General features: G+C 46.5%; 12 protein-coding genes across 12 annotated transcripts; 8 read left to right on the forward strand and 4 right to left on the reverse strand.

Moving 5' to 3' along the window:
• Nucleotides 1–109: 109 nt before the first annotated feature.
• On the reverse strand, nt 110–1,863 carry MRS7 (Mrs7p). The gene has a single exon (XM_019128831.1). It carries the CDS (start codon nt 1,633–1,635, stop codon nt 229–231), a length of 1,407 nt encoding a protein of 468 aa, XP_018985120.1. The 5' UTR covers nt 1,636–1,863; the 3' UTR covers nt 110–228.
• Nucleotides 1,864–2,845: 982 nt separating this feature from the next.
• BABINDRAFT_161487 (sphinganine kinase) lies at nt 2,846–4,488 on the reverse strand. Its single transcript, XM_019128832.1, has one exon. The coding sequence runs from the start codon at nt 4,432–4,434 to the stop codon at nt 2,908–2,910; it is 1,527 nt and encodes a 508-aa protein (XP_018985121.1). The 5' UTR covers nt 4,435–4,488; the 3' UTR covers nt 2,846–2,907.
• Nucleotides 4,489–5,379: 891 nt separating this feature from the next.
• Nucleotides 5,380–7,024, forward strand: BABINDRAFT_161488 (uncharacterized protein). Its single transcript, XM_019128833.1, has one exon. The coding sequence runs from the start codon at nt 5,419–5,421 to the stop codon at nt 6,772–6,774; it is 1,356 nt and encodes a 451-aa protein (XP_018985122.1). The 5' UTR covers nt 5,380–5,418; the 3' UTR covers nt 6,775–7,024.
• A 287-nt stretch (nt 7,025–7,311) lies between these two features.
• Nucleotides 7,312–7,874, reverse strand: BABINDRAFT_161489 (uncharacterized protein). Its single transcript, XM_019128834.1, has one exon. The coding sequence runs from the start codon at nt 7,652–7,654 to the stop codon at nt 7,412–7,414; it is 243 nt and encodes an 80-aa protein (XP_018985123.1). The 5' UTR covers nt 7,655–7,874; the 3' UTR covers nt 7,312–7,411.
• A 495-nt stretch (nt 7,875–8,369) lies between these two features.
• Nucleotides 8,370–9,163, reverse strand: BABINDRAFT_161490 (uncharacterized protein). Its single transcript, XM_019128835.1, has one exon. It carries the CDS (start codon nt 9,067–9,069, stop codon nt 8,851–8,853), a length of 219 nt encoding a protein of 72 aa, XP_018985124.1. The 5' UTR covers nt 9,070–9,163; the 3' UTR covers nt 8,370–8,850.
• Nucleotides 9,164–9,783: 620 nt separating this feature from the next.
• On the forward strand, nt 9,784–10,623 carry BABINDRAFT_161492 (uncharacterized protein). The gene has a single exon (XM_019128836.1). The coding sequence runs from the start codon at nt 9,826–9,828 to the stop codon at nt 10,504–10,506; it is 681 nt and encodes a 226-aa protein (XP_018985125.1). The 5' UTR covers nt 9,784–9,825; the 3' UTR covers nt 10,507–10,623.
• Nucleotides 10,624–10,986: 363 nt separating this feature from the next.
• On the forward strand, nt 10,987–11,856 carry BABINDRAFT_24538 (uncharacterized protein; the record flags this gene model as incomplete). Its single annotated transcript, XM_019131332.1, has 1 exon — nt 10,987–11,856. A coding segment is annotated over one exon (870 nt), but the record flags the coding sequence as incomplete, so codon positions are not given.
• Nucleotides 11,857–12,512: 656 nt separating this feature from the next.
• Nucleotides 12,513–13,406, forward strand: BABINDRAFT_171413 (uncharacterized protein; the record flags this gene model as incomplete). Its single annotated transcript, XM_019130814.1, has 1 exon — nt 12,513–13,406. One exon carries the CDS (start codon nt 12,513–12,515, stop codon nt 13,404–13,406), a length of 894 nt encoding a protein of 297 aa, XP_018985127.1.
• A 690-nt stretch (nt 13,407–14,096) lies between these two features.
• Nucleotides 14,097–16,153, forward strand: BABINDRAFT_161494 (uncharacterized protein). The gene has a single exon (XM_019128837.1). It carries the CDS (start codon nt 14,164–14,166, stop codon nt 15,721–15,723), a length of 1,560 nt encoding a protein of 519 aa, XP_018985128.1. The 5' UTR covers nt 14,097–14,163; the 3' UTR covers nt 15,724–16,153.
• Nucleotides 16,154–16,438: 285 nt separating this feature from the next.
• On the forward strand, nt 16,439–17,958 carry CRL1 (Rho family GTPase). The gene has a single exon (XM_019128838.1). The coding sequence runs from the start codon at nt 16,718–16,720 to the stop codon at nt 17,762–17,764; it is 1,047 nt and encodes a 348-aa protein (XP_018985129.1). The 5' UTR covers nt 16,439–16,717; the 3' UTR covers nt 17,765–17,958.
• Nucleotides 17,959–18,294: 336 nt separating this feature from the next.
• TRM2 (Trm2p) lies at nt 18,295–20,046 on the forward strand (the record flags this gene model as incomplete). The annotated part of the gene is made up of 1 exon (XM_019130472.1): nt 18,295–20,046. One exon carries the CDS (start codon nt 18,295–18,297, stop codon nt 20,044–20,046), a length of 1,752 nt encoding a protein of 583 aa, XP_018985130.1.
• A 586-nt stretch (nt 20,047–20,632) lies between these two features.
• On the forward strand, nt 20,633–21,404 carry RPS21B (40S ribosomal protein eS21; the record flags this gene model as incomplete). Its single annotated transcript, XM_019132384.1, has 2 exons — nt 20,633–20,709; nt 21,165–21,404. Exons 1-2 carry the CDS (start codon nt 20,686–20,688, stop codon nt 21,402–21,404), a joined length of 264 nt encoding a protein of 87 aa, XP_018985131.1. The 5' UTR covers nt 20,633–20,685.
• Nucleotides 21,405–21,656: the final 252 nt, after the last annotated feature.

The raw sequence follows: 21,656 nt of genomic DNA on the forward strand, positions 1-21,656 counted from the left end.
AATTGTACCTAGCAAAGACATGCCACTATCGGAACCGAAACATTCATAGATGGTATCCACAATCATTGAGCCAGTTTTCAAAATTACACAGACATACACCAATTCATAATCCGCAAACTAATATTCATAGTCTAATTCGTTATATATTTAATGTCTACCATGGTCCGAACAGAATGCATAAGCCAATGCCGACACATTCTTGTTTGCCACGGCAAAACTTTTAGAAGCCTATTTGGCTTCCTTTTTTTCATCCACGCTGTTCAACTCGGCGGCAATAGTTTCCTGCGGAGCCTTGGTCTCCTGCTTCAAGAGCTCGGTTTCCTTTTCAGAAATCGCCTCACCAGTCTCAGTGGCGGGTTCCGCTTTGTCGCTCACTTCCTCTTCATAATCACTCAACTTGATGCTATCCTTGATCCCTGCCTTGGTGGTTCCCTGTTGCTGATTCTCCTCCTTGATCAACTCCTCCTGTTCCTTCAAAATCTCCATCTTCAACTTAGCGTCAATCTCCGCGGCGTCCTTCAAGACATCCAACTTGGTTAAGTTGTAGACCTCATCCGGAATCCCGGACAACACAGCCAACAACGCGTCATAGTAGCTCCGGAGGTTATCGGAGCCCTCACCAAAAGTGTAAGTGGATGACAAAATCAACAACGTTGACGGGATCTTTTGCTTCAAACGCAAGTTCAACCACGTCTGTAAGTCATCTCTCAATCTGCCCGGCGAAACACCCAACGACTTGATCCCTCTCAGCTGGCACGCGCTCTGTAACTCCTGGATCGACAACGACTCCACACCTTCATAGTCAATCACCTTGTCGTCCTTGATAATCTTCAACAAACGGTGTCTGATCTGGTAGCGCAAGATCTCATCCGTCCCAAACGGCTTAAGGTTCATGTACTTAGCCATGGCGACCAACTGCGGTCTCGACAAGTTGTCCAAAACCTGGTCATTCTTAAAGTAGCGTGCAACCTTGACGATGTGGTCATCCGTGGGCCTGCCGCCGTCCTTCATGATGTCAAAGAACTCCACAAATTCCTTCTTGCCCTGGTCGTTCATCTTCTTCGGCATCTTGATGCCCTTCTCCTCCAACGTCTTCTGGATGAACTCAGACGTGTCCTTTCTGGTCTTGAGCAATCTCTGCTTCTTTTTGTACTTGTCGGTGGTGGATTCGTACGTCGATGGCAACATTCCGGGGAAAAACTTCAATGCCACGGGCAACAAAGCTTCCGCAAACGGAATGATCACAAACATCGAGAACGGCACCAACTTCCCCACGTCCACAATCGTTCTTTGGAGCTGGTTCGTTTCTCTTCTGGAGAGCTCATACCCAGTCGCCATCTTCACAAGCAACTTGGTTGCCACTTTGATCTCATACCCGAGCAACTTGGTTCCGTGCCAGTAGTGCGCCGCCTCGTCCTTGATCCGCTGTCTCAACGGCGGCTTCGGGCCATCGGTATTTGGCGGCTGTGGGAGCGGAATCGGCGTATCCATCACGTCTTTCGGAATCGGCACCAATCTCTTTGTGTTTCTGTCGATACGGTGGGGGATTGCCCCGCTGAAGAGTCTGTGCTGTAAGCCGACAACGGCATACTGCGCGACTCTAGGTCTCACGGAGGTAATACTTCTGGTTAACATGGATGTGATGAGTAGCAATGATATGGGTTGCGACGTTAGGTGCAGTGATACGTGAGGCGAATGAAACAAACGAAGAAAGAGATGAGATGAGTAGATTTATTGTGGGCGGCTCAGTTTTTCACCAATTCTGCTGGTGGCGCCTAGCAAGCCTGATTATGTAATGCATAAATCACGTGACATAATCAAAACTTCCCGGATCAATTAATCCAATAGCCGGGACCACAAGGCTGAAGGAAGAGCAAAGCGTTCAACAAGTATTGCCCTTCATAGATTTAATATGCATTATATGGCTTCAATTTTATATGGCCAGTGATGGTTGATGGCTGGTGACAGTCGTGGCTGATCACATGCGTCCCGGATGATCGGCTGGGCACTAGGTATTACTGGCGCAGGATAAGCTTCCATGCAGGGCAAATGACGTAAATGTAGGATGATAAGTTTTTCGAGGGCTTACTTTCCGTCAAAAAGGAATTTTAATTTAACTGATCGCCCGAATTTCCTTAATATTAGAAGGTATAAAACTTCTGTATATTGTTAATATAAACTTGACTTAGCCTACGACCGTTTGCGGGTAGATGAGGTCCCCATCGTGTTTTAGGTATACTCTTCTATGCATGTACAGGAAGTCCTTTCCGACCCTTTGTTGAAATATCTGTATACTACCAAAAAGAATATGTAAAAATAGTACGATGAGAATTTAGGCTAACAAAATATCACTTTAAACTAATCAATGCTAAGCATAAAGATTACAAAAAATGGTCCCCTTTGTCATACGATATACCCTGCTGAGCTGAAGTCGTAGGAGCTTGGTGAGATACCTTTTTTGACATGCACTTTTCACCACAGCTTTTGGTAACTACCGGTTTCCAGAACGGATTTAAAGTAGGATAATAGAACATAATAGAGCATACTGCCGAAGAGTGGTGTTGAACGCGTGCAATATAACGCGATATGGTTGTCGTTGGTAATGGCAGAGAGAAGGATACAAAAGGATAATTGATAGGGAGACTAGACGTTATTATTACTAAATTGACGTCGATCAAGATATCGGCCGAGGATTAAACAGTCAACCTCGTGTTTCCCGCTAGTCTAATTTTAGCGCCACTGTGGTCTTGTCGTTGCATTCTGCGAATAGCGTAGAAAGCTATGTTATCAATTAGATACCAAATCCAGTGCATTTCCACGCTTAGGCTTCCAAAAATACCACGAAACCGGCCATAAGGCTATTACACTTAATATCTATCCATCATACTTCATAAAGACCTGAAACTACTACATAAACGGAGTGTACTGGACGACAACGGCAAAACCCCATATCGCGACACTGGAGACCCCGGCATAGACAATCAACCGCGCAATCACCTCCACATCGTACCGCGGCTTCAATGCCCCACAGATCACGGGCAAATCGTCGAAATCGGTGTTAGACTCATCGTAGATGTCAATCACACTAATGCTTGGTACATCTTTTCCGACAGAGTCAGACCGTCTCTGCCTCGACTTTTGCATGGCATCGATATTCTCGTAGAAATCGATATCATTCTCTACTCCCACGCTGTCCACTACGGTGTTATCACCCAAGGAGCGCACAAAGTCAGTCATCTCCGAGACACCTTCATTGATATGTATCGATGAGCGTCTGATCTTCTTGGTGGAGTCCTTTGTCAGCGCCGTGGACGTGAAACCCGAGCGAGGAAGATACACGCCGAGCTTTTTGTAGACCGGAGGCAAGACGGTGAACAAGAGCGGCTTGGAAACGGCTTTCCACACCACCACTAGAACCACCCCGACGACACTTCTGGCGGCGGACCTGAATAGCCCGAGCTTTTCCAAGGAGAATGGGATGGAAACCGGGGCGGCGCCCCGAAGGGAAGCTGTATCATACACATACGGAAGCAACACACGGGAGTAGTCATACTTGACAAAGGCCCAGTACGATAGCTCGTAGCCCAAAAGCACACCGATAAATGCCACAGAGTCGTCAAAACATGGACAATCATCTACAGGGTCCGCGTGCAAATGAATGAGCCCCAAGTAGAACGCAATCAACGCCGGGGGAAAGAACCAGGAGCCGGAGTAAACCACCACATGATCCCAGGTCTGCTTCACACAGTAGCGTGCGAGGAAAATGGTACAACCGATGAAACTACCGGTGATGATGTCGAAAAAACCGTGCATCCCGCAGTATACGCGGCCAAAGATCAAGGAGGCGTAGTAAATGAACAAAAGAGTGAAACTGGCGACAGAGGTAGGGGTTGAAACCTGGCCTATCTGGGCATAGAAATGCACGAAAAGTAACAACGAGACACCCGTAGCGTTGGCGCTGTGGGACGACGGAAAGCCATATTCCTTAGTGGTATAGCCTGACATCGTGATGCGGTGCAAGGGTGGGGAGCGCGGGCGGGGGAGACAAAGAAAGTCTTTCAAGGTACCTGTGATGTAGATACCAAAGCCAAGAATGAATACCAAGTCGCGCGTGAGCTCGGCACCGCCGTACCAGATGGGTAATGGCAAAAGGAGCACGTAAAACGTATGCGACGCAAGGTTCGCCGTCCAGGCAAAGTACAAGTCAAGCAACGGGTGACGAAGCGAAAATTGGATGCGGGTGAGTGCCGGGATTTCCGATCTGATAAGCGGCAAGATGGCTGCGCGAAGCTTGTAGCGGAAGGGTGAGAGTTTTTTCTTGTAATGGTCTTGAGACTTGTTACCCGCGTCGAGGAGCTTCGCACGGTCCTCAACAGAAAGAAGCAACGGAGGTACACCGGAACCTCCGTTTTTAACCGACAGTGTCACTGTCATGGATGGAAGGAAGGAAAATTACGGTCGGTGTTCAATGAACAGGTGATAAATCCCCGAGCTGGATGTGTATATCAAGACGTATGTTTGGTGTATGTGCAGGAAGACACGTGAAGGTGAAAATGTGCAACAGGAGGAATGTATAATGGGGGGAGGGTTTTCTCGCGAAAATACAGGTTGAAGCATTTCGGACATTGTGGGTAAAAAGTACCGTTGAGAGACCGTTAAGGGTTTTGGCTATTGGCAGTGGTCAATGTTATTCAATCTTTCTAAAGATTGTATTTGCAGGTGTCTCATTCTGTTTATTCTTAGGTCGCTGTTATCCCGATATGCCCAGACAGAGAGGTGTCTGCATTAAGCCCCAAAGTCAGTTGTTTAACCTATTGTGTATTTTAGTTATAATATAATTAGGAAGAATCAATTGAAAGAATTAGTTAAAAAGAAACAATCAATCGAAGGAAGTAACATTTCATGAATCTGCACAAGTAATCTGGAAGGACTCTCGAGACTTCGGCATTGTATACTTATGTCACTCCAATTGCTCCTGGAACCTTTACCCACAAAATACCAAAGATTAAAAAAAAAACAAAAACAAAAACTATGCTATTTCTACAGCAATACAGAATACTTCTTTCTCTACCGCTTAGGGTCTGTAGGGTCGAAGCATCTCACATACGGGGACTCCCTGTCGACTCTTCACAAAATAGTACATGTCCAGGGAGATGACACCTTACGAAAGTAAAAATGCACAGCGAATAGTCAGCTAACTAATAATTTTTGACATAACGATATACTTGTGCTCAAATTATACCTAGTTTCTATCCACGATCGCCCACAGCTTTAACGAGTGCTGTATTCGTGAAATCTCATCTTATATGCCAGTCTCGTTTCTGCGAAAACGCCCGGCCGCTCACTAACTCACATGCAGACCTTATCCACATATCAAACCCCTCATCCCAGCACAAAATCCAATCTCTATTGACGACAATGATTATTTTACCAAATACCCCGCCAATTCCTCGCTCTGTACCACTTCTGAAGACCTCAGGTTTGCCAGGCCTGGTGAACAGCGTCCGGCTTTTGCTTTGCGACGCCGCATCAGGACAGGCGATCAAGTACGCTGGGTTGCTAGAAGACTACCTCGTTGAGCTCTTCTCAGAGGCGAACAAACGGGCAGATACTCCGGCCGAAGTCTTGAACTTCATGCGTGAGGCGATTTTTGTTGAAGGGACAGCAAAGCCGTGGAGCGGCATCGGGGCCTCCAGACCTGAACACAGGGGGCAGAGCTGGTATGTGATAGACGAGGTGGAGACCGTGTTCACCACCTTGGCGTTGGTGTACATGAAGATTGCAGGGGATGCAATGGCAACGATGATCCAAATCCCGGGAAGTATCGAAGATACATGGAAGCACATTTCGGGCTACTTCAAACGGGCATTGAGCTTTCTCAAGTACGTTAGCGCTAATCGAATCCACAAGGACACCAGTCTCGCAGGCCTTTCCCCAGCATTTGTCAGCTTTCTACAGCATTTAGTAATGGCGTCCTTGCAGCTCTCCATCTTGTCCAAGTCTTTGACGACTCAGATCCAACAGGCCTCCGAGGCGTTTACCAGTACCAAGCCCACCAGCTACGGGTTATTTTCCCGTGTGGCCCTCTTTGTGTCTGATGAATTGACAATCTGTGAAAAGCTACTCTCCTCGTTGCCAGAAAGCAGCGATTTTGCCGTATGGCCGAAATATTTGGCCCGGACCAAGCTCTATGTGAACGCCTACGCTGGATATTATCTCTCCGTGGAGAAGTACCACCAGAACGCGATCGGGGAGGCAATAGGGTTGGTGAATTACGGGATTTACCAGTTGGAACAGGAAAAGAGCAAGCCGAGTGCGGAGCTGTACGAGACCGAAACCTCAGATGTCAAGGAGCTTGGAAACTCGCTCATGAAGACAAAGTTGAGCCTCAAGACTAAGCTTCAGACGAAGCTCCAGGCCAGCAAAGATAAGAAGACTGCAAAGAAGATTGACGGCTTGACTTCAGTGTCTGTATTGACGAAGAACTCTGTTCTGTTTTTTGCGAAATACTTTCCAGCCAACTCCGCCCTCATGTTGGACTTGACCAACTTGTACCATAGTTTGATCGCAATTAACGCAAAGTACACTAAGGAGAACCTGGTTTTGAAGTACGACACGGTTCCATCGTATGCCGAAATTGTGGGCAATTCAGCCAAGTACTGGCCATCCGGCAGACAGGTGCCTGTTAACGTGGAGGATTGGCATCCTGTGACTAATCTGGGCGAAGAAGAGGAAGGAACAGATGGCTATGCTGGAAAAGGAGCGTACTACTAATAGGGGATATTTACTCACAAATCAACGAAGATTTGTGTTTAACGGCAGGTTTTTTTTGCAACGTACAGTCTGATGAAGCCAGCTTATTTTGATTATGCAAAGATCACTCTAACCTCTGCACGAATAGCCAGAATGACGCTCTTAGATCTCTGGGAAGGCTGGGTTATGTTAAAGAGGCAAAACTGGCTCTGTTATAGACCTTTTTTTTTAACACTTTTACGCTAATAATATGATGTTTTAAAAAAGTAAATCTTCAGCGGTCAATTTAGTTAATCCCCACGCTTCTGTCAGTTGGCTTTTCTACTTATAGCTCTAGACGGATACATAGCCATTAATCCTAAATACTTATAAGCCCTAGAACTTTAAGCAGGCTTGCGTACAAGATTCTATAGACTCTACCTAATTTCTACAAGAGTAGTAGGATATACGTTAATTCATGACAAACATACACATAAAAACTTTACAAAAGATTGGAGTGGCAGTTGATATATGTACGTGAGACGGGAAACGTTAACGGGCCAGCCGATTGGTTTCCATCACTCGGTCGGGTTAGCGAGAGTACTGAGTGGGATCACGGATTGTTTTCCTTGGGGCTATAAAGAGCGCAGAGGCGATCATTAGATCAAAAATGGCGAGCTTATTCGGAGGTGTTGGCGCTGGTAGGGCCGTGGTGGTATTCACCGTCAGAAGAAACCTGCGGCTCGAACCCGGAAGCGGAAGACTCCTTAACCTCGGACTGCTGTTGCGGACATGGCAACTTCAGTTGCAGCTGTGGGCCAATGACGGAGTTAGAGAAAGTACGATAGGTAATCGGGATCCAGCAGGCAGAGGCAGTTCTGATAGAAGCCACGCGGCGGAGAGATAATCTAGCAACAGTCATTGTAATTTAGAGAATTTAGTAGTTGTATCGGGTGGGAGTAGAATGTATAAGTCTGGTAATCGAAGAGATTGAATGTAGTGAAAAGAAGGAGAGCGAAAAAGAGTGGGGAAGAAAGGGGTATTTATATCCCCAAAAGTGATCAAAGATCTGCCCCTAAACCGATATCGGAGTACTGCAATCGTGGGGTTCACCACACCACGTGCATAAACTAAGAGTTTGGGGGTGTTTATGCTGGAAGTCAGAGTTGACATATGTATCGGCTCAGTGGATCGAAGGAGCGGCGTACCCCATGATTTTTCTTATCTACGCGAAATACGAGGGGCAATCCTTGACGATAATTGGCCGCGGGGAACTTATCACGCTGCATATAGTGCGGCGGAACTACGTCATCTTAGAAAGATCCCCATCAGACCACACCCCTTCTTCCACAGATATTAGCTAGAATTTTCCACCTTGTGGATTAGGGTTCAAAAATGCACATGACACAGCATCAGCGTCATGCGCATCTTGAGGAATACAGAATAAGGACATATGTCACTACAGGTGCATATTGCTCTAGTTTCACTATTACGGGTGGCCAGCGAATCCCCGGGCCGGAAGGACAGTTTGGTTCCGCCAACTTTAAGAGCAATCCTCAGACACTGAACTAAAATATCGTTAGACAAACGACCGACAGTCCGATAAGTAATAATCTGCAAGACTGCTAGTCACAGTGCGCCGTCCATTTCTTGCGGAAACCAATGGCCGTCACAGTGAATGCTAATGTCCGAAATACGGAATTAGCACGGAGTTGTTAACGCCGAATAGAGTCCGGGTAACGTATCCGATCTGATACTGGGTGCCTATTGTTTGTAACAACGTGCATTCTATTTGAAGCTCTACACTTTGGCTAATGAGGTCAAGCCATTGGCGCAGGTGGCAAAGTTCTAGCAGCTAGCAGCTATTATAGTGCTAAGGTACAAGAGGCTACTTTCGTCACAACTAAACACGGGCAACAGTAAATATCACTCCAGATGCTGGGGAAGATCGAGAGCGTAATGAAGCTTTTGAAAAACGAGACGTAGTAAACGTACCGGCAAGGAGTCATCAGAACGATCTCCTTATTGTAGGTATTTCTGGAAGTTTACAGACTAATATTTATGAAGTTTAACCAGCGATATCAGCGATATTAGCGATTAAGTAGCAGGGGAAGCGTGCTAAGAAACTAAGTACTCTGAATACCATCTCGAACGGACCGTGTTCTCCCGGATACCTCCAGTATTTGACTCTTGAACCACTGATATTTGTTGACTTAGCACCTGTGTAGGAGTTGATAGCTGATATGAAAGGTGGCGGAGTTTGAACCAGGGCCGCCAACATGCTATAGCCGCGAATGCCGAGGGCTCATCGTCTACGCCACCATTCCCTGTCCACATGACATTTACCTTACAGCCGTGCAGGACTTCTAAGGCTGATACCTAAATTGCGTAGTCATGTGCAAGAGTTGTCTAAGACACTCTGGGTGTTCAGACCCCACGTTATCAGCTAACCTTCCTCTCAGAAATCTGTTTAGCTAGCACATGACGCTGCATAGAACTAAAACTAGAAGCAGTACGCAGGAGGATGACAAATTCCACATTCAGACCCTTCAAGGTTCATGCATATAGTCTAAACCGTGCATTAATGAGACTGAAAACCCCTCTAACTCTGCCTCGTTAGTGCAGTACGCCTCAGAACTAGGAACGTGGCCTATGTATTTAGGGCTACCAAAACGAATACCGATACCGTTATAAGCCATGCGCTATATTAATGGGTTTCCACTAGAATTAAATTTGGGCCAGATAATATTCGTAAGGCTTATACTCTGGAGCAGTGTGACACGGATGGCTGTTTTAGGTTCGTTGCGGGTCTTTAATTAATGCGTGTCAGACATGAGAGGGAATGGTGCGTATTGAGTCAGAAGCAGTGCCAAGACCTACCCATGCATGTGCCAATCCTTGTTCTAATTGGCAGGTTAGTAAATGCAGCACCCGTCGTTCGATACAAACAGGAAACCACAGTGTTGTATATATACGCGCTCGTACGCGTACCAAAGGTATTTGTCTAATGCGTACTTTTGGACTCGAGGTGATGAACACCTAGTCTACTTAAACCACCCATATACCTTTGACAACCTCCACTTTTATAAAGTAATGAAGAATATACTTTCCACTTTTAGCATACCAATCCGGAGGCGGGAGCCGTCCGTTACAGATACGGTTTCCGAAACCAGCGGAAAAAAAGCACTCTTTCCGCCAAAAAAGAGCAGAGGATCGATATCAAAGCTGCAACGGCCTGCTTCCAATAAGCAGCCTTCCCTGGATTCTTCGTCATCCACCCCAAACATCATTCCCCGTTTGCAGAAAGGAAAGACACCCAAGCGGAAGTCAAGAAAAGGATTGTACACTAAAACTCCTCAGCTTGCAACGTACACCGTATCTCGTCCGGCGCCTCGCGAAGATAGGCTGTTGGTAACCTTCGATGACGAAATCCATACCCGGAAGCACCGGGATGACCAATTTTCCACCGTGGCATCAATCCACCACCTTGTGAACGACGAAGACTACCATGGAAACGACACGAGTGTGCTGAATGATTACAATTTTGAAAAGCATTTCGCCAGTCAGGGGGTGGTGAACCTGTTGAACGGTATATCAGATGTCTATTTCTATGATTCAGCTCAGGAGTTTGACCAGGATGACGAGGAAGATGATTACAAAGACAGAAATAGCAACTACAGTAGCGAAGATGACCTTGCGAGGGAAGAGAAAGAGGGTTGGTGGACCCCTGAATGGATTTGGGTGAATCGCTGGTGGGATTTTACCCTGAGGTAAGCCACAAGCACAGATGTATTGCATCTAAGCTGGCTACTATGTTAACGATTATGATATAATGAAACCTATACTTATGCTATTTATTTTACATATGTTAACGACTTTACCTATTTTACCCATTTTACGTATTTTACGTATTTCTAGATGTACCGTAAAGACCATTGGGGGTTTCCCATTCTTTATTAAACATAGCCATTTCTTTGTGTTGTTGCCCCTCTTGGACCTTTTAACCTGTTGTGGGCGCGAATCACGTGGGGAGCTTATTTTTCTTGGGCACCATGTGATTACTATTCGTTCAAATTCCACCTTATCCCCACCTATAACAAGTGACGTTCCATTGTTACATCTTAAACCGACTCATAAAGCTATACAAGATAGAGTAACATGCAGGGCACCCTTAAGTCATCCACCCATGCGAGTTACCCGACAACGGTGTACCACATTCTTTCCAAGGCACCAGCAGCCCCCAGCCCACCTCCGTTGTTGATGCTTGTGCCAGGGAACCCGGGCCTCACTGAATACTACATCAGCTACCTCGATTTTATTGCTGCAAAGTACCCCCAGTTTGAAATAATTTGTCCCTCTCATGCAGGCTTCCATACCGCGAGGCCGTTATCAGCGCCCAGAGACAAGCCCGTGTTCTACAGCTTAAAGGCTCAAATTAACCACAAATTGGAGATTCTCGATTCGATGCACCCGGGCACTGAACCCAGAGATTTGTATATTTTGGGCCATTCTGTAGGGGCTTACATGGTGCAAAAGATTGTCCATAGTTTGGGGCGCAGCGCTGAAAGGCCGTGGAGTGTCAAATTTGTGGGCCTCATCACCCCTACCATCATCGATATCGCCAAGTCTACTAACGGTACCTTTGCCTCTAAGGTTTTCAAATTCTTGCGGAAGATTTGTATCGACCCGGCCAAACTTCTTGCGTTTTTAGCACGCGTCGTTGACATGCTTTTACCGGTATGGCTTATCAAGTTTATTCTCGTGAGACGGATGAAGTTGCTGAGCCACCAAGATGCCACCCAATCGCTTGAAGCTACATGTAATATAATCTCCAGTCCGTCAATTGTGTTTCAAGCTGTTTCCTTAGCCCAAGAGGAAATGGCTCGGATCAAACATGACACCAAATTTCAGGAGGAATTTTTCGCCTCCCATACGAAGAACGGAAAGATTTGGGCTTACTTTGCTAAAAACGACGGCTGGGTTAGCGACAAGACACGCGAGTTGATCTTGGACAAGTATTCCTGTAGGGACAACGTGGTGATGGTGGTGGACGCAGGCGGACCAAATGGCATCGAGCATTCTTTCTGTATCAAGCAAAGCGACTCGTTCGCCAGAATTACGATCAATGCGCTTGAAGGCGCCGTTTAATTTGTTCCCGGAGTTTGCGATTATAGATAGTACGCTCCAGACGAGGTGATAGAGTATGAGAGAGTAGTTTTGTGCGGAGAATACCTGAGCGACACATAAACACACGCGACAGGGGCAGACTAGGCGATTTAGATCACCAATGTTCTGCCGGATTAAAGAATCCTCCGACAAAACCCATAATATGTTTGAGGCAATTGGCTTGAATAAGCCATGGAAAAGTGGAGCGACTTATTGCGTGATATTTTCACTAGGCAGTGAGACGCAAAAAAAGCCACAGACGCTCAGAATACAAAATAATATAGAACCAAGAGATTGTGTTTAGCTGTATCTGGAGATAAATAAGCATTTCGTTGGATTATTTTGCGGGGCTAACATCTCCAGCATATTCTTGCGAACGTTTTCACATACGCATGTGCCACGGACAGGCGTGATTCCCCGCACTTGCCACCCTCGCCACTATCTTTAAACTGTGCCGTGACTTTGTCTCGCCATAAAATCCGGGGAACCCAAAGCAACTCACATATAGCTCCTCTTTTCGCTTGCTTCTTCATTGGCTACATATCCAAAAATATAATATTGCCACCAGTAACTCCTATCTATCAGTTACAGCCAGTCTCAAGCCAACAGTTATAATGTGCATCTCGATTGCGTCTACTAAACACCCGGAGTACCCGTTCATTTTGATTTCTAATCGAGACGAATACCTTGTGAGACCCACTGCGTTAGCCCATTGGCACCATGCGAATAGTATCTTGTCGCCGTACGATCTCGCACGAGCGGAGCAGGGTACGTGGATCGGAATCAACAAGTTTGGCCGCTTAGCGCTACTCGTGAACTACCGGGAAAACACCAAGAATTTGGAGAAGCTATTTGGGACCGTGTCGCGTGGATTGATCACCATGGACTTCTTGGAGAACGCAGAAGTTGGCGTTGGGGAATGGGAGAGCAAGTTGATAGGGTTGGATCAGATGGGCGGGTTTTCCATGTTATATGGCGACTTGGGCGTGGACGAAAGCGGAAACTTGGAGCCAATGTCACTTATCAACAATCGGGCCGAGGATCCGAGCGAATTGACACTGAAGGTGTTCCAGAAGGGTGATGAGCTGACCATCGGCTTGTCCAACTCGTTGTACAACCAACCCTGGCCCAAGGTCATCCTAGGGAAGGAGCTCTTGAACGGGGTTATCCGGAGGTCGACAGAGGGAAACTGGTCGGAAGACAAGTTGGTCGAGGAGCTTTTTGAAGTCTTAAGCCACGACACCTACGTCTTGACCACAGATGATGCGCAAAACTTCAACAACCTCCGTGAATCCATCTACATACCGGCCTTTGCGACGAATTACATTCCTCAGAGAAATAAGTGCATCGGAAATTACTACGGCACGCGAACCCAAACGATTATTTTGCTTGACCGCACTGGTACTATCCACTACGTCGAGAGGAACCTCTTCTCAGAAGACAACTCCAAGGCATATGATCCAACCATCCAGCGCTTCTCCTACAGCATTCAACCACATGAAGCTTGATCTAGCTAATATGTTAATATACTCTTGCTATTACCAATAGAACGCAATGATATGAATCTTACATCGTAGAGTCATACCCCTCATACGGGGTATTTCGAGGGCCAAGTGCAAAGCTAAAGGTTTCCTTGGGGATTCCAGGCTATATAATACATACCAAGGTGGTTTGCTATTTACGAGCGTTTTTTTTATGGATGCGTGTCTTTGATCAGTGGTATTGCTGAAACGTATCTTCTCACTTTCCCTTCCCACACTCCTTCCTCCTTTCTAGACGCACTACGTCTTATAGATTCATTACCTTTCCTTATATGTATAAAGATTCGAATCTCCCTAGTTTTACATACTGCCTTCCATTGTTCACCTAGCCCCCATTATGAAGTACATTTATAGGATTGGTTTTACTGGAGGCGAAGCTGGCATGTCGTCACTGTAGGTTAATTGATGCTTATCAAGATTTCACAGCCAATTGATAATATTGGTATTGGTTAATATGGTCATTAGCTACTACTGCTATTTGCCAACATTTTTATTAGCTACTTACGACTGAGGATGCCTATACTGGTTCCGTCCTGGATAACATTCACGAACACGGCTCGTTTATCACCAATCAGGATATGCCGGGCACATAAGGTTCGGGCCGATTCGCGGCCGCAAAATAAATGCCAAAATAAATGCTTTTCCCCCTCAACGGGGCTCTTTCACGTGTAAATTAGCTTCCATCTAACGCATCTTTATCCAAATACTTAGCTTACAACTCATCATGAGCGATTACAACCCGACGCCACGCTTGAGAAACGAAATCAAAACGTACGATGTACCGGCACCTAGACCGATGACCTTGACGGACCAGCCGATTAAGCAGTTGAGACGGGCAATGTCACCGATAAGACACATCAGGGACCTCCCAACCAAGGAGTTGTTGTTTTTGAACAAGGATACAGTGCCGAACTTCAACTATGCCAACATCCAGTTACCAATTGCGGAAGGCTGTGTGTTGGTGCAGACCGAATACACCCTCTTCAGCAGCAAGATTGACTTGAACTATTACCTCAACAGCGTGGACAGCACGTTGAATTTGTCCAACAGCTTGACCGCGGCGTCGTACACGAAAAAGAGCTTGGGGCGCATGTTTTTCGGTGAGGTTGCTGAGGGCTCACGCCATGCCGACTTCCGCGTCGGCGACAAAGTATGTGGTGTGTACTACCACTTGGATGCGGATCCTGCGATGGGTACGTTGAACACGTTTTTGGTCGTGGATCCAGCGAAGGACCCGATCTTCACCATCGCGGAAACGTATCTTCTGGACTCCGCCGCGTTGTTCGAGGTGGACGATGACATCAGCGAGACCGGTTCGTCCTCATCTAACTTACCAAGCGCGCTGTCCACGTCTATGTTACTGAAGAACACGAAGCTCTACCGCAAATTGGCTATCAACTACAGCTTGTGGGCCTTGCACTACTGCTACTCATTGCAGATCTTGTCCCGCCACGCCGACAACTTCTTGCCGTCCACGTCCTTCTTAGTTATCAACTCGCCTACCGAGGCTAAAACCAAATGCGATGATCTTGTTGAGGGAGTCTCATTGTCCGATATTTTGGTGTCTAACTTGAAGGACTTGTACCACGTTACTGAAATCTGTTCCCTTAGCGTGAATCCGGACGGCGCGGCTCCGAACCCCCACTTTGTCAAGACCTTCACCTTCAACCTGCAGACCGACGATAAGGTGTCGTTGTACAACGAGTTACAAGGCTACTTGAACCAGTCCCGCATGAAGTTCAACTACATCATCAATATGACCAACCCAGCCGCGCTCCCGTCCATCATCTCCTTCGACCGTATTGCTCTGTTGTTGGCTCCTAAGGCCTCTGGCTCTGGCTTGATATCAGTGGCGTATGGATATGACGCTGTGACCAAGCCAAATCACCCTGTTTCTGCCACTACCGCCGGTGGTAGTGGGGACAGTAAGACCTGGGCCGGCTGGTTTGCCAACGCGACGACCCTGGTCAATTCGCCACTTCTGTACAATATCTACAGCGAAAACATGCTTGACCTGACCTTGCTCAACAAGAAGTTCCCGACGTTGAGCACAGGGCTACTCCCAGCTAAATTTACCGAGTTCTACAATACACACGTGTCGCGCGAGATCGAGCGCTTGAAGGCGGCCAAGTTCTGTGCCACCACCGTCAGACATTATGATTGGCAGGACTTCCGCGACGTGTTTACCAAGCTGGTCAGTGGCGTGAGGGGCAAGAGTGGCAAAAAGGCTGTCAACGTGGATGACGACGACAGACGCATTTTGTTCAAGTTGGAGAGCTTCTAAGGCGGTGCGAATCCGGTATTTGCAGCATTGCCGTTGGTTTCTGTCATGTCCGGTTAGAAGCTCTCACCCATCCCGATCGGACGTACTCGTCTGGTCCGCATAAGGATGTTCTTGTACGTATCCTTACAAAGTGTTCAGTCATATAGTCAATTCAAAATGCGGTTGCCTATACACCATATAATGCAATGTAACATGCTTTTACACTTTTGGTATGAGTAGACTAATGTGAAATATAACCGTTTGAAAAGAAAAATCATGTTTTGAGCGTGGGACTGTGAGAGAGAATTGTGCCGGTGTTGTGGAAATTTCTTCAATACACTCCTCTTGCGGGTGTCTGAAACAGATTTAAAACATAAATATTCAACGATTTGATATAACGGTAAACGGAGTGCTATATACATATATCTATACGTTTATTTATAACCTGGCCCCGTTATTTTATTCTCCCAAATATATTTATTACCATGAATGACTTTGTATAATATTTTATAGTCCTTTGAGCACCCGTCACGATCATGGCGAAATCGATTGATCAAGGGAGCTGAGGTGCTCATGCCCGTGGGTCTCTCATCTACCTACGTCATCTGATTGACATGCATCGTGTCTAAACGATCTATTAATAGCAGGAACTCAGTGTTAAGCAAGCCCTCATTCGTACATTCTTAGTCACGTGGGGATCGTATTTCCCTTTCGGTCCCTAGGTGCTGATACCTGAGTTTAAACCCCGAGCATGGCGATTCCCCCGATCTTTCACGACAATAGGCCGTTCCACAGAGATCTATTTTTAACAGTGCCTCGTTCTACGGATACACCCGCAATCGAGCCTGAGGCCCCACAACTCTCGGTTTGACTTCATTTATAAGTAAGCTTGCTTTCTATTTTCTTTTTCCCTCCTCAAGAAATAAGCTTGATAGTTGCTCCGAAACTTCAATATCTTTCTAGATATCCGCTCCTTTACCTGCATTGCTTAACAGGTTTACCCTGCTCAAACCAAATGATTTCCCCTTCCAGCAGACATTCCAAGACTTTTGAGAATACCAACACCCTCTCGATCCCGAATGACTACAATCCATACACTGTGGCCAAACACAGAAGGTCCCAGTCTAACCAGACAGGGTTTTCCTCCGTCGCCCTGGAAGATCTAGACTTGATCCCAGAAAATCGCTCTGTGCCACCCACTGCAGCGAGCAATTCCACTCTGAGATCCAAACTTATTACTAGTTCCCCCCCTAACAGCGGCGGGTCCCTGTCCCCCAAGGTCAGTGATTACACCTTCTCCGCTCACAAAGCGTCCAGGAAGGCAGACCACGATATCAAGCTTGTGGTGGTGGGTGACGGTGGTTGCGGCAAGACGTGTTTGTTAGTTTCCTACACACAGAACAAGTTTCCGGAGATTTATGTTCCAACCATCTTTGAGACCTACCTGGCCCAGATGCTTGCTCCTGACAGCCAAAAGCACATTGCGTTGTCCCTTTGGGATACCGCCGGCCAGGAAGAATACGACCGCTTAAGACCTTTATCGTATCCAGATGTCGACATCATTTTGGCCTGTTTCTCATTGACCAACCAGACCTCCTTGCAAAACATCAAGGATGCTTGGGTTCCGGAACTAAACCATTTTTGTCCTGGGGTACCGGTTCTACTTGTCGGGACAAAGTCTGACTTGGAGTCTTCTATCACCAACGACCAGATTATGTCCATTGCCCAGCAAGTCAACGCTATCGGGTTTGTTAAGTGCTCGGCAAAGACAATGTCTAACGTCAGAAATGTGTTCAACTTTGCGTTGGACTATGTCACGAAAAACATTGAAAAGCTGGAAGTTGGTGCAGACAAGAATAGCAAGAGATGGTCTAAGCGATTGAGTCGCAACTTTGATGCCAGCTCGGCTGGCGGGACTGCTAAGGGCCACAGAAGAAACACCTCTACCAATCCTATGGAGGAGCCTACCCAAGAGTACCACAAGAACAGTGAATACTATATTGCCAGCGACCAAATCCAAACAACTTCAAAGAGAAAAAGCCGCAAGTGTACGATTCTTTAGGAGGGGCTTCCCCACTCTACCAATCTGTAGTATCACAAGAGGCTGTATTCTGTATATGTCTCGATTTGCATCACGTCACCCCTTTCTGCAGACTGCAAAGAAGCTTATTTTCAGCCCAGTCTCCTTCCTTATACTTTCTAGCTTTTCTCCGGTGTTTACTTTCATTCCTCTATTTAATTCGTTTGAATCTGCTCTTCTCGCTCTTCTTCATTTGTCTGTAGAAACGAAAATGGTGTCCTCCACGACGCCCAGCGAATTGAGCCATTGATATAAGCACGAGCATGGAACTCGATGCTTGATAAGTATGTATCCAAAAAAATCAAACACAGCCTATCAAAAGAGGCTAACCCGGAAAAGAAAAGAAAGCGTTAATCCCGCCGCATCCGCCGCACCCTGATGCGAAACCTTGAAAAAATAAATTTTTCAGATAGTCATGGGATTCTCTGGTGTTTTGATTTAGCGTGTATTTTTGCATCCTGAATAACTTACGTCGCTTTCATTAGGTAGTCCATATTACTCATTACACAAGGATGGAACAAGAAAACGCGATTGTTGAAGCCGTGGCCACTGTGATTCAAGGCGCCGAGAACAAGAGAGCCCTCTCTACCACTGCGTCTGGTTCTGAGGCCACTACCCCAGAAACTGCCAGCCCGGCCCACAAGAAGCCTAGACAGCAGAGACAACCAAAGACCCCAAGACAACCAAAGACGCCTAGATACAAGTACAAGATTAAGGCTATCGACCCGTCCACCCCAATGGGTGTGCTTAAGCTTGAGATTGACGAGATCTTGGAGGAACGTAAGCTCACCAGAGAGCAGATCTTCAATGACATGAAGATGATTTTGAACATCGAGGGCAAGCGGGAAATCTACCACCGTCCGGTCCAGAACGTTGAGATCTTATCCTTGACCTCTAACGGCGACGGTCTTGGGTTTATCGTACACCCAGAGAGACCAGAGGACTTCCAGGTCTGCCTCGTGCCATTTGCCTACCCGGGCGATATTGTCGACGTGTACGTGTTCAAGACGCACCCACACCACGTGGAGTCTGATTTGGTGAAGGTCATCAAGGCCAACGATTTGCGCAAGGATGAACTCGTCAGATGCCGCTACTTCGGTAAGTGTTCCGGTTGCCAATACCAAAACTTGGACTACAATACCCAGTTGCAGTTTAAAAAGTCCACCATTGTCAATGCCTACAAATTTTTTGCGCCATCTTTGGTTGCCGAGGCGCAATTGCCTGAGATTTCGGCCACAGAGCCATCGCCATTACAGTATGGCTACAGAACCAAGTTAACCCCACATTTCAACTTGCCTAAGAAGGTCCCTGCCGATTTACCAAAGCCCCCATTGGGGTTCGGCTCTAAGGGTAGACCTAAGTGGAGAGAAACCGCTGGTGGGGAGAAGTCGGTTGTGGACATCGAGGAGTGCATTATTGGTACCGCCATCGTTAACAAGGGCATGTCTAATGAGAGACGCCGATACGATCAGGAGTTCCGCAAGTATAAAAGAGCGGCCACAATTTTATTAAGAGAAAATTCCACCCTTATTGAGAGTGATTCCACTGACCTTAACGAGAAGGTTGGCGACGGTTCCAGAGACGTCGATGGCGAGGTTTCCAAGATCAAAGTCGAATTTGAAAACAATGAAAAGGCCATATTAGTCAAGACGTGTGTCACTGACTCCAAGCAAATCGTCCAGGAGTATATTGGTGGGAACGTTTTTGAGTTCTCTGCCGGTGAATTCTTCCAGAACAACAATGCCATTTTGCCAATTGTCACCTCCTACGTCAAGCAAAACTTGAAGATCGACGATGAGCCAAAGGAAAACTTCTTGGTTGATGCCTACTGTGGCTCCGGTTTGTTCAGTATCAGCTGTTCCGATGGAGTTTCCAAGGTCTTTGGGGTGGAAATTTCCGCGGACAGTGTTAGATTCGCCGAAAGAAACGCGGCCAAGAACAACATCCTCAACGCCAAGTTCATCCATGGTAAGGCCGAGAAGATTTTCGGCGATCTCAGCGAGTTACCTAAGGAGAGAACCTCGGTCATTTTGGACCCCCCTAGAAAGGGCTGTGACGACGTTTTCTTGAACCAGTTGGCCGAGTTCAACCCAGCCCGAATCGTCTACATCTCCTGTAACGTGCACTCCCAGGCCAGGGACGTCGAGTATTTCTTGACCAAGACCGAAGCCGGTAAGCTCTACAAGGTGGAAAGCATAAAGGGTTTCGACTTCTTCCCACAGACCCACCACGTTGAGACCATTGCCGTTCTCAGTTTGAAATAAGCCTCAGTGGGCAACCACCTGTACTATAGCTGTAATAGCCTACTATTTATTCAACCTCTAGTGAGTCCCATACACAACTTCACGTATGACCGCCATGTATCTGAATTATACCTAAATTATTAAAATCGGAGTGATTCTATAAAGCGAAATAGTAACCCCCACCATGCTTCGTGATGTCATCGCAGTCATCCTGCGGGGAGAGCACGGTTTTGGGCTTCAAAAAGCCAGTCACAGACTCACCTTCCGTTTCCGGATGGATACAAATTTTTCGAGCCAAAATTTCAATCGAGCCCTATATCCTGTATATAATCATACGACAGATATTTTCATTCCCTATGTCTCTGAGGCAGATTTGTAAGGGCGCGAATTAAGGGTCGGATTTGGTTGTAGGTGTGCGACGACCAGATTCTGCGGATGGAATTTTCACTCGGCACGTCTACCAAAATTTTCACTGTGGGAGGTGGTCGCGGCCTCAGCACTGAGGGGGCAACCTCTTTCGCTGCCTACGTAGGCCGTAACCCATACTGTGTATGCTCACAGTAATAGTGAAAAAAGTGACGAATATATCAGCACTTGCTTTTTAGAGAAAAAAGTTTCCTCTTTTGAAAGTCTTAATACACATCTCATTAATCAATCAATATGGAAAACGATAAGGGCCAACTCGTAAGTGGACTCACACCAGAAATGCGCCCATTGCAAAATGACAAATCCCCTGTTGAACGGAGAGGCTACGAGTGACAGAGAATCGGATAGAGATAGGGGTTATGAATGAGAACCAATCGAATATCCCCAGAGCAGACCTCAGGGCAAATCTCAGTTACTGAGCTATTTCGACGTGAAAACGTTAGAATCAGCAATGCAGAAATTTTTCACCTGCCGATATGGGCTTGCAACAAAGCTTCCTGTTCCGCATAACCCTGATTATGGCGGATCAGAGTACCGTGACTTTGACATGCTTGGAAATGCAAGTTCTAGGGGGCTGTATTGGCAGGGTTCTCTGCAAGTCAGTAATCAGTATAGCTCATCGTCTCTTCTAGCTCAAGCCATGTCTCGCCTTCATCAATAATGGATTACACGCGTATCTTCACGAAAAAAAAAACGTTACTAACACTCTATAGGTCGAACTCTACGTCCCACGTAAGTGTTCTGCTACCAACAGAATCATCAAGGCCAAGGACCACTCTTCCGTTCAGATCAACGTTGCCAACGTCGATGCTGAAGGTAAGGCTATTCCAAACTCTAACGTCACCTACGCTTTGTGCGGTTACATCAGAGGTCGCGGTGAAGCCGATGACTCCTTGAACAGATTGGCCCAGAACGACGGTTTGTTGAAGAACGTCTGGTCTTACTCCCGTTAAGAAGCTTACGCTTGGATCTTTTCTGGCTACTTTTCTCTGAAATTTTGGTGTTCCAACTATGACTACTTCTAAGTTTTATAATTTACAAAATTCGTTTCTGAGTTAAAGGGAAAGAAGTGTTTCTTCTATGTGTTTAATATATGTTTACCCTCCCGAAACCTTTGTAGTTTTTTTTTTCGCTGGCCACTAAAGGTTAACTGTGGTAAACTTTCTCCGGGTTTTCTTTAAGGTGTCAGTTCGGCATTGCGTAGC

Source organism: Babjeviella inositovora, assembly GCF_001661335.1.
Source record: "Babjeviella inositovora NRRL Y-12698 unplaced genomic scaffold BABINscaffold_6, whole genome shotgun sequence".
In the NCBI taxonomy this organism is placed as follows: Eukaryota; Fungi; Ascomycota; class Pichiomycetes; order Serinales; genus Babjeviella; species Babjeviella inositovora.

Excerpts from the sequence above, each read along its gene's own strand:
- MRS7 (XM_019128831.1), bottom strand. The coding sequence starts at position 1,635 with ATGTTAACCAGAAGTATTACCTCCGTGAGACCTAGAGTCGCGCAGTAT.
- BABINDRAFT_161487 (XM_019128832.1), bottom strand. The coding sequence starts at position 4,434 with ATGACAGTGACACTGTCGGTTAAAAACGGAGGTTCCGGTGTACCTCCG.
- BABINDRAFT_161488 (XM_019128833.1), top strand. The coding sequence starts at position 5,419 with ATGATTATTTTACCAAATACCCCGCCAATTCCTCGCTCTGTACCACTT.
- BABINDRAFT_161489 (XM_019128834.1), bottom strand. The coding sequence starts at position 7,654 with ATGACTGTTGCTAGATTATCTCTCCGCCGCGTGGCTTCTATCAGAACT.
- BABINDRAFT_161490 (XM_019128835.1), bottom strand. The coding sequence starts at position 9,069 with ATGTGGACAGGGAATGGTGGCGTAGACGATGAGCCCTCGGCATTCGCG.
- BABINDRAFT_161492 (XM_019128836.1), top strand. The coding sequence starts at position 9,826 with ATGAAGAATATACTTTCCACTTTTAGCATACCAATCCGGAGGCGGGAG.
- BABINDRAFT_161494 (XM_019128837.1), top strand. The coding sequence starts at position 14,164 with ATGAGCGATTACAACCCGACGCCACGCTTGAGAAACGAAATCAAAACG.
- CRL1 (XM_019128838.1), top strand. The coding sequence starts at position 16,718 with ATGATTTCCCCTTCCAGCAGACATTCCAAGACTTTTGAGAATACCAAC.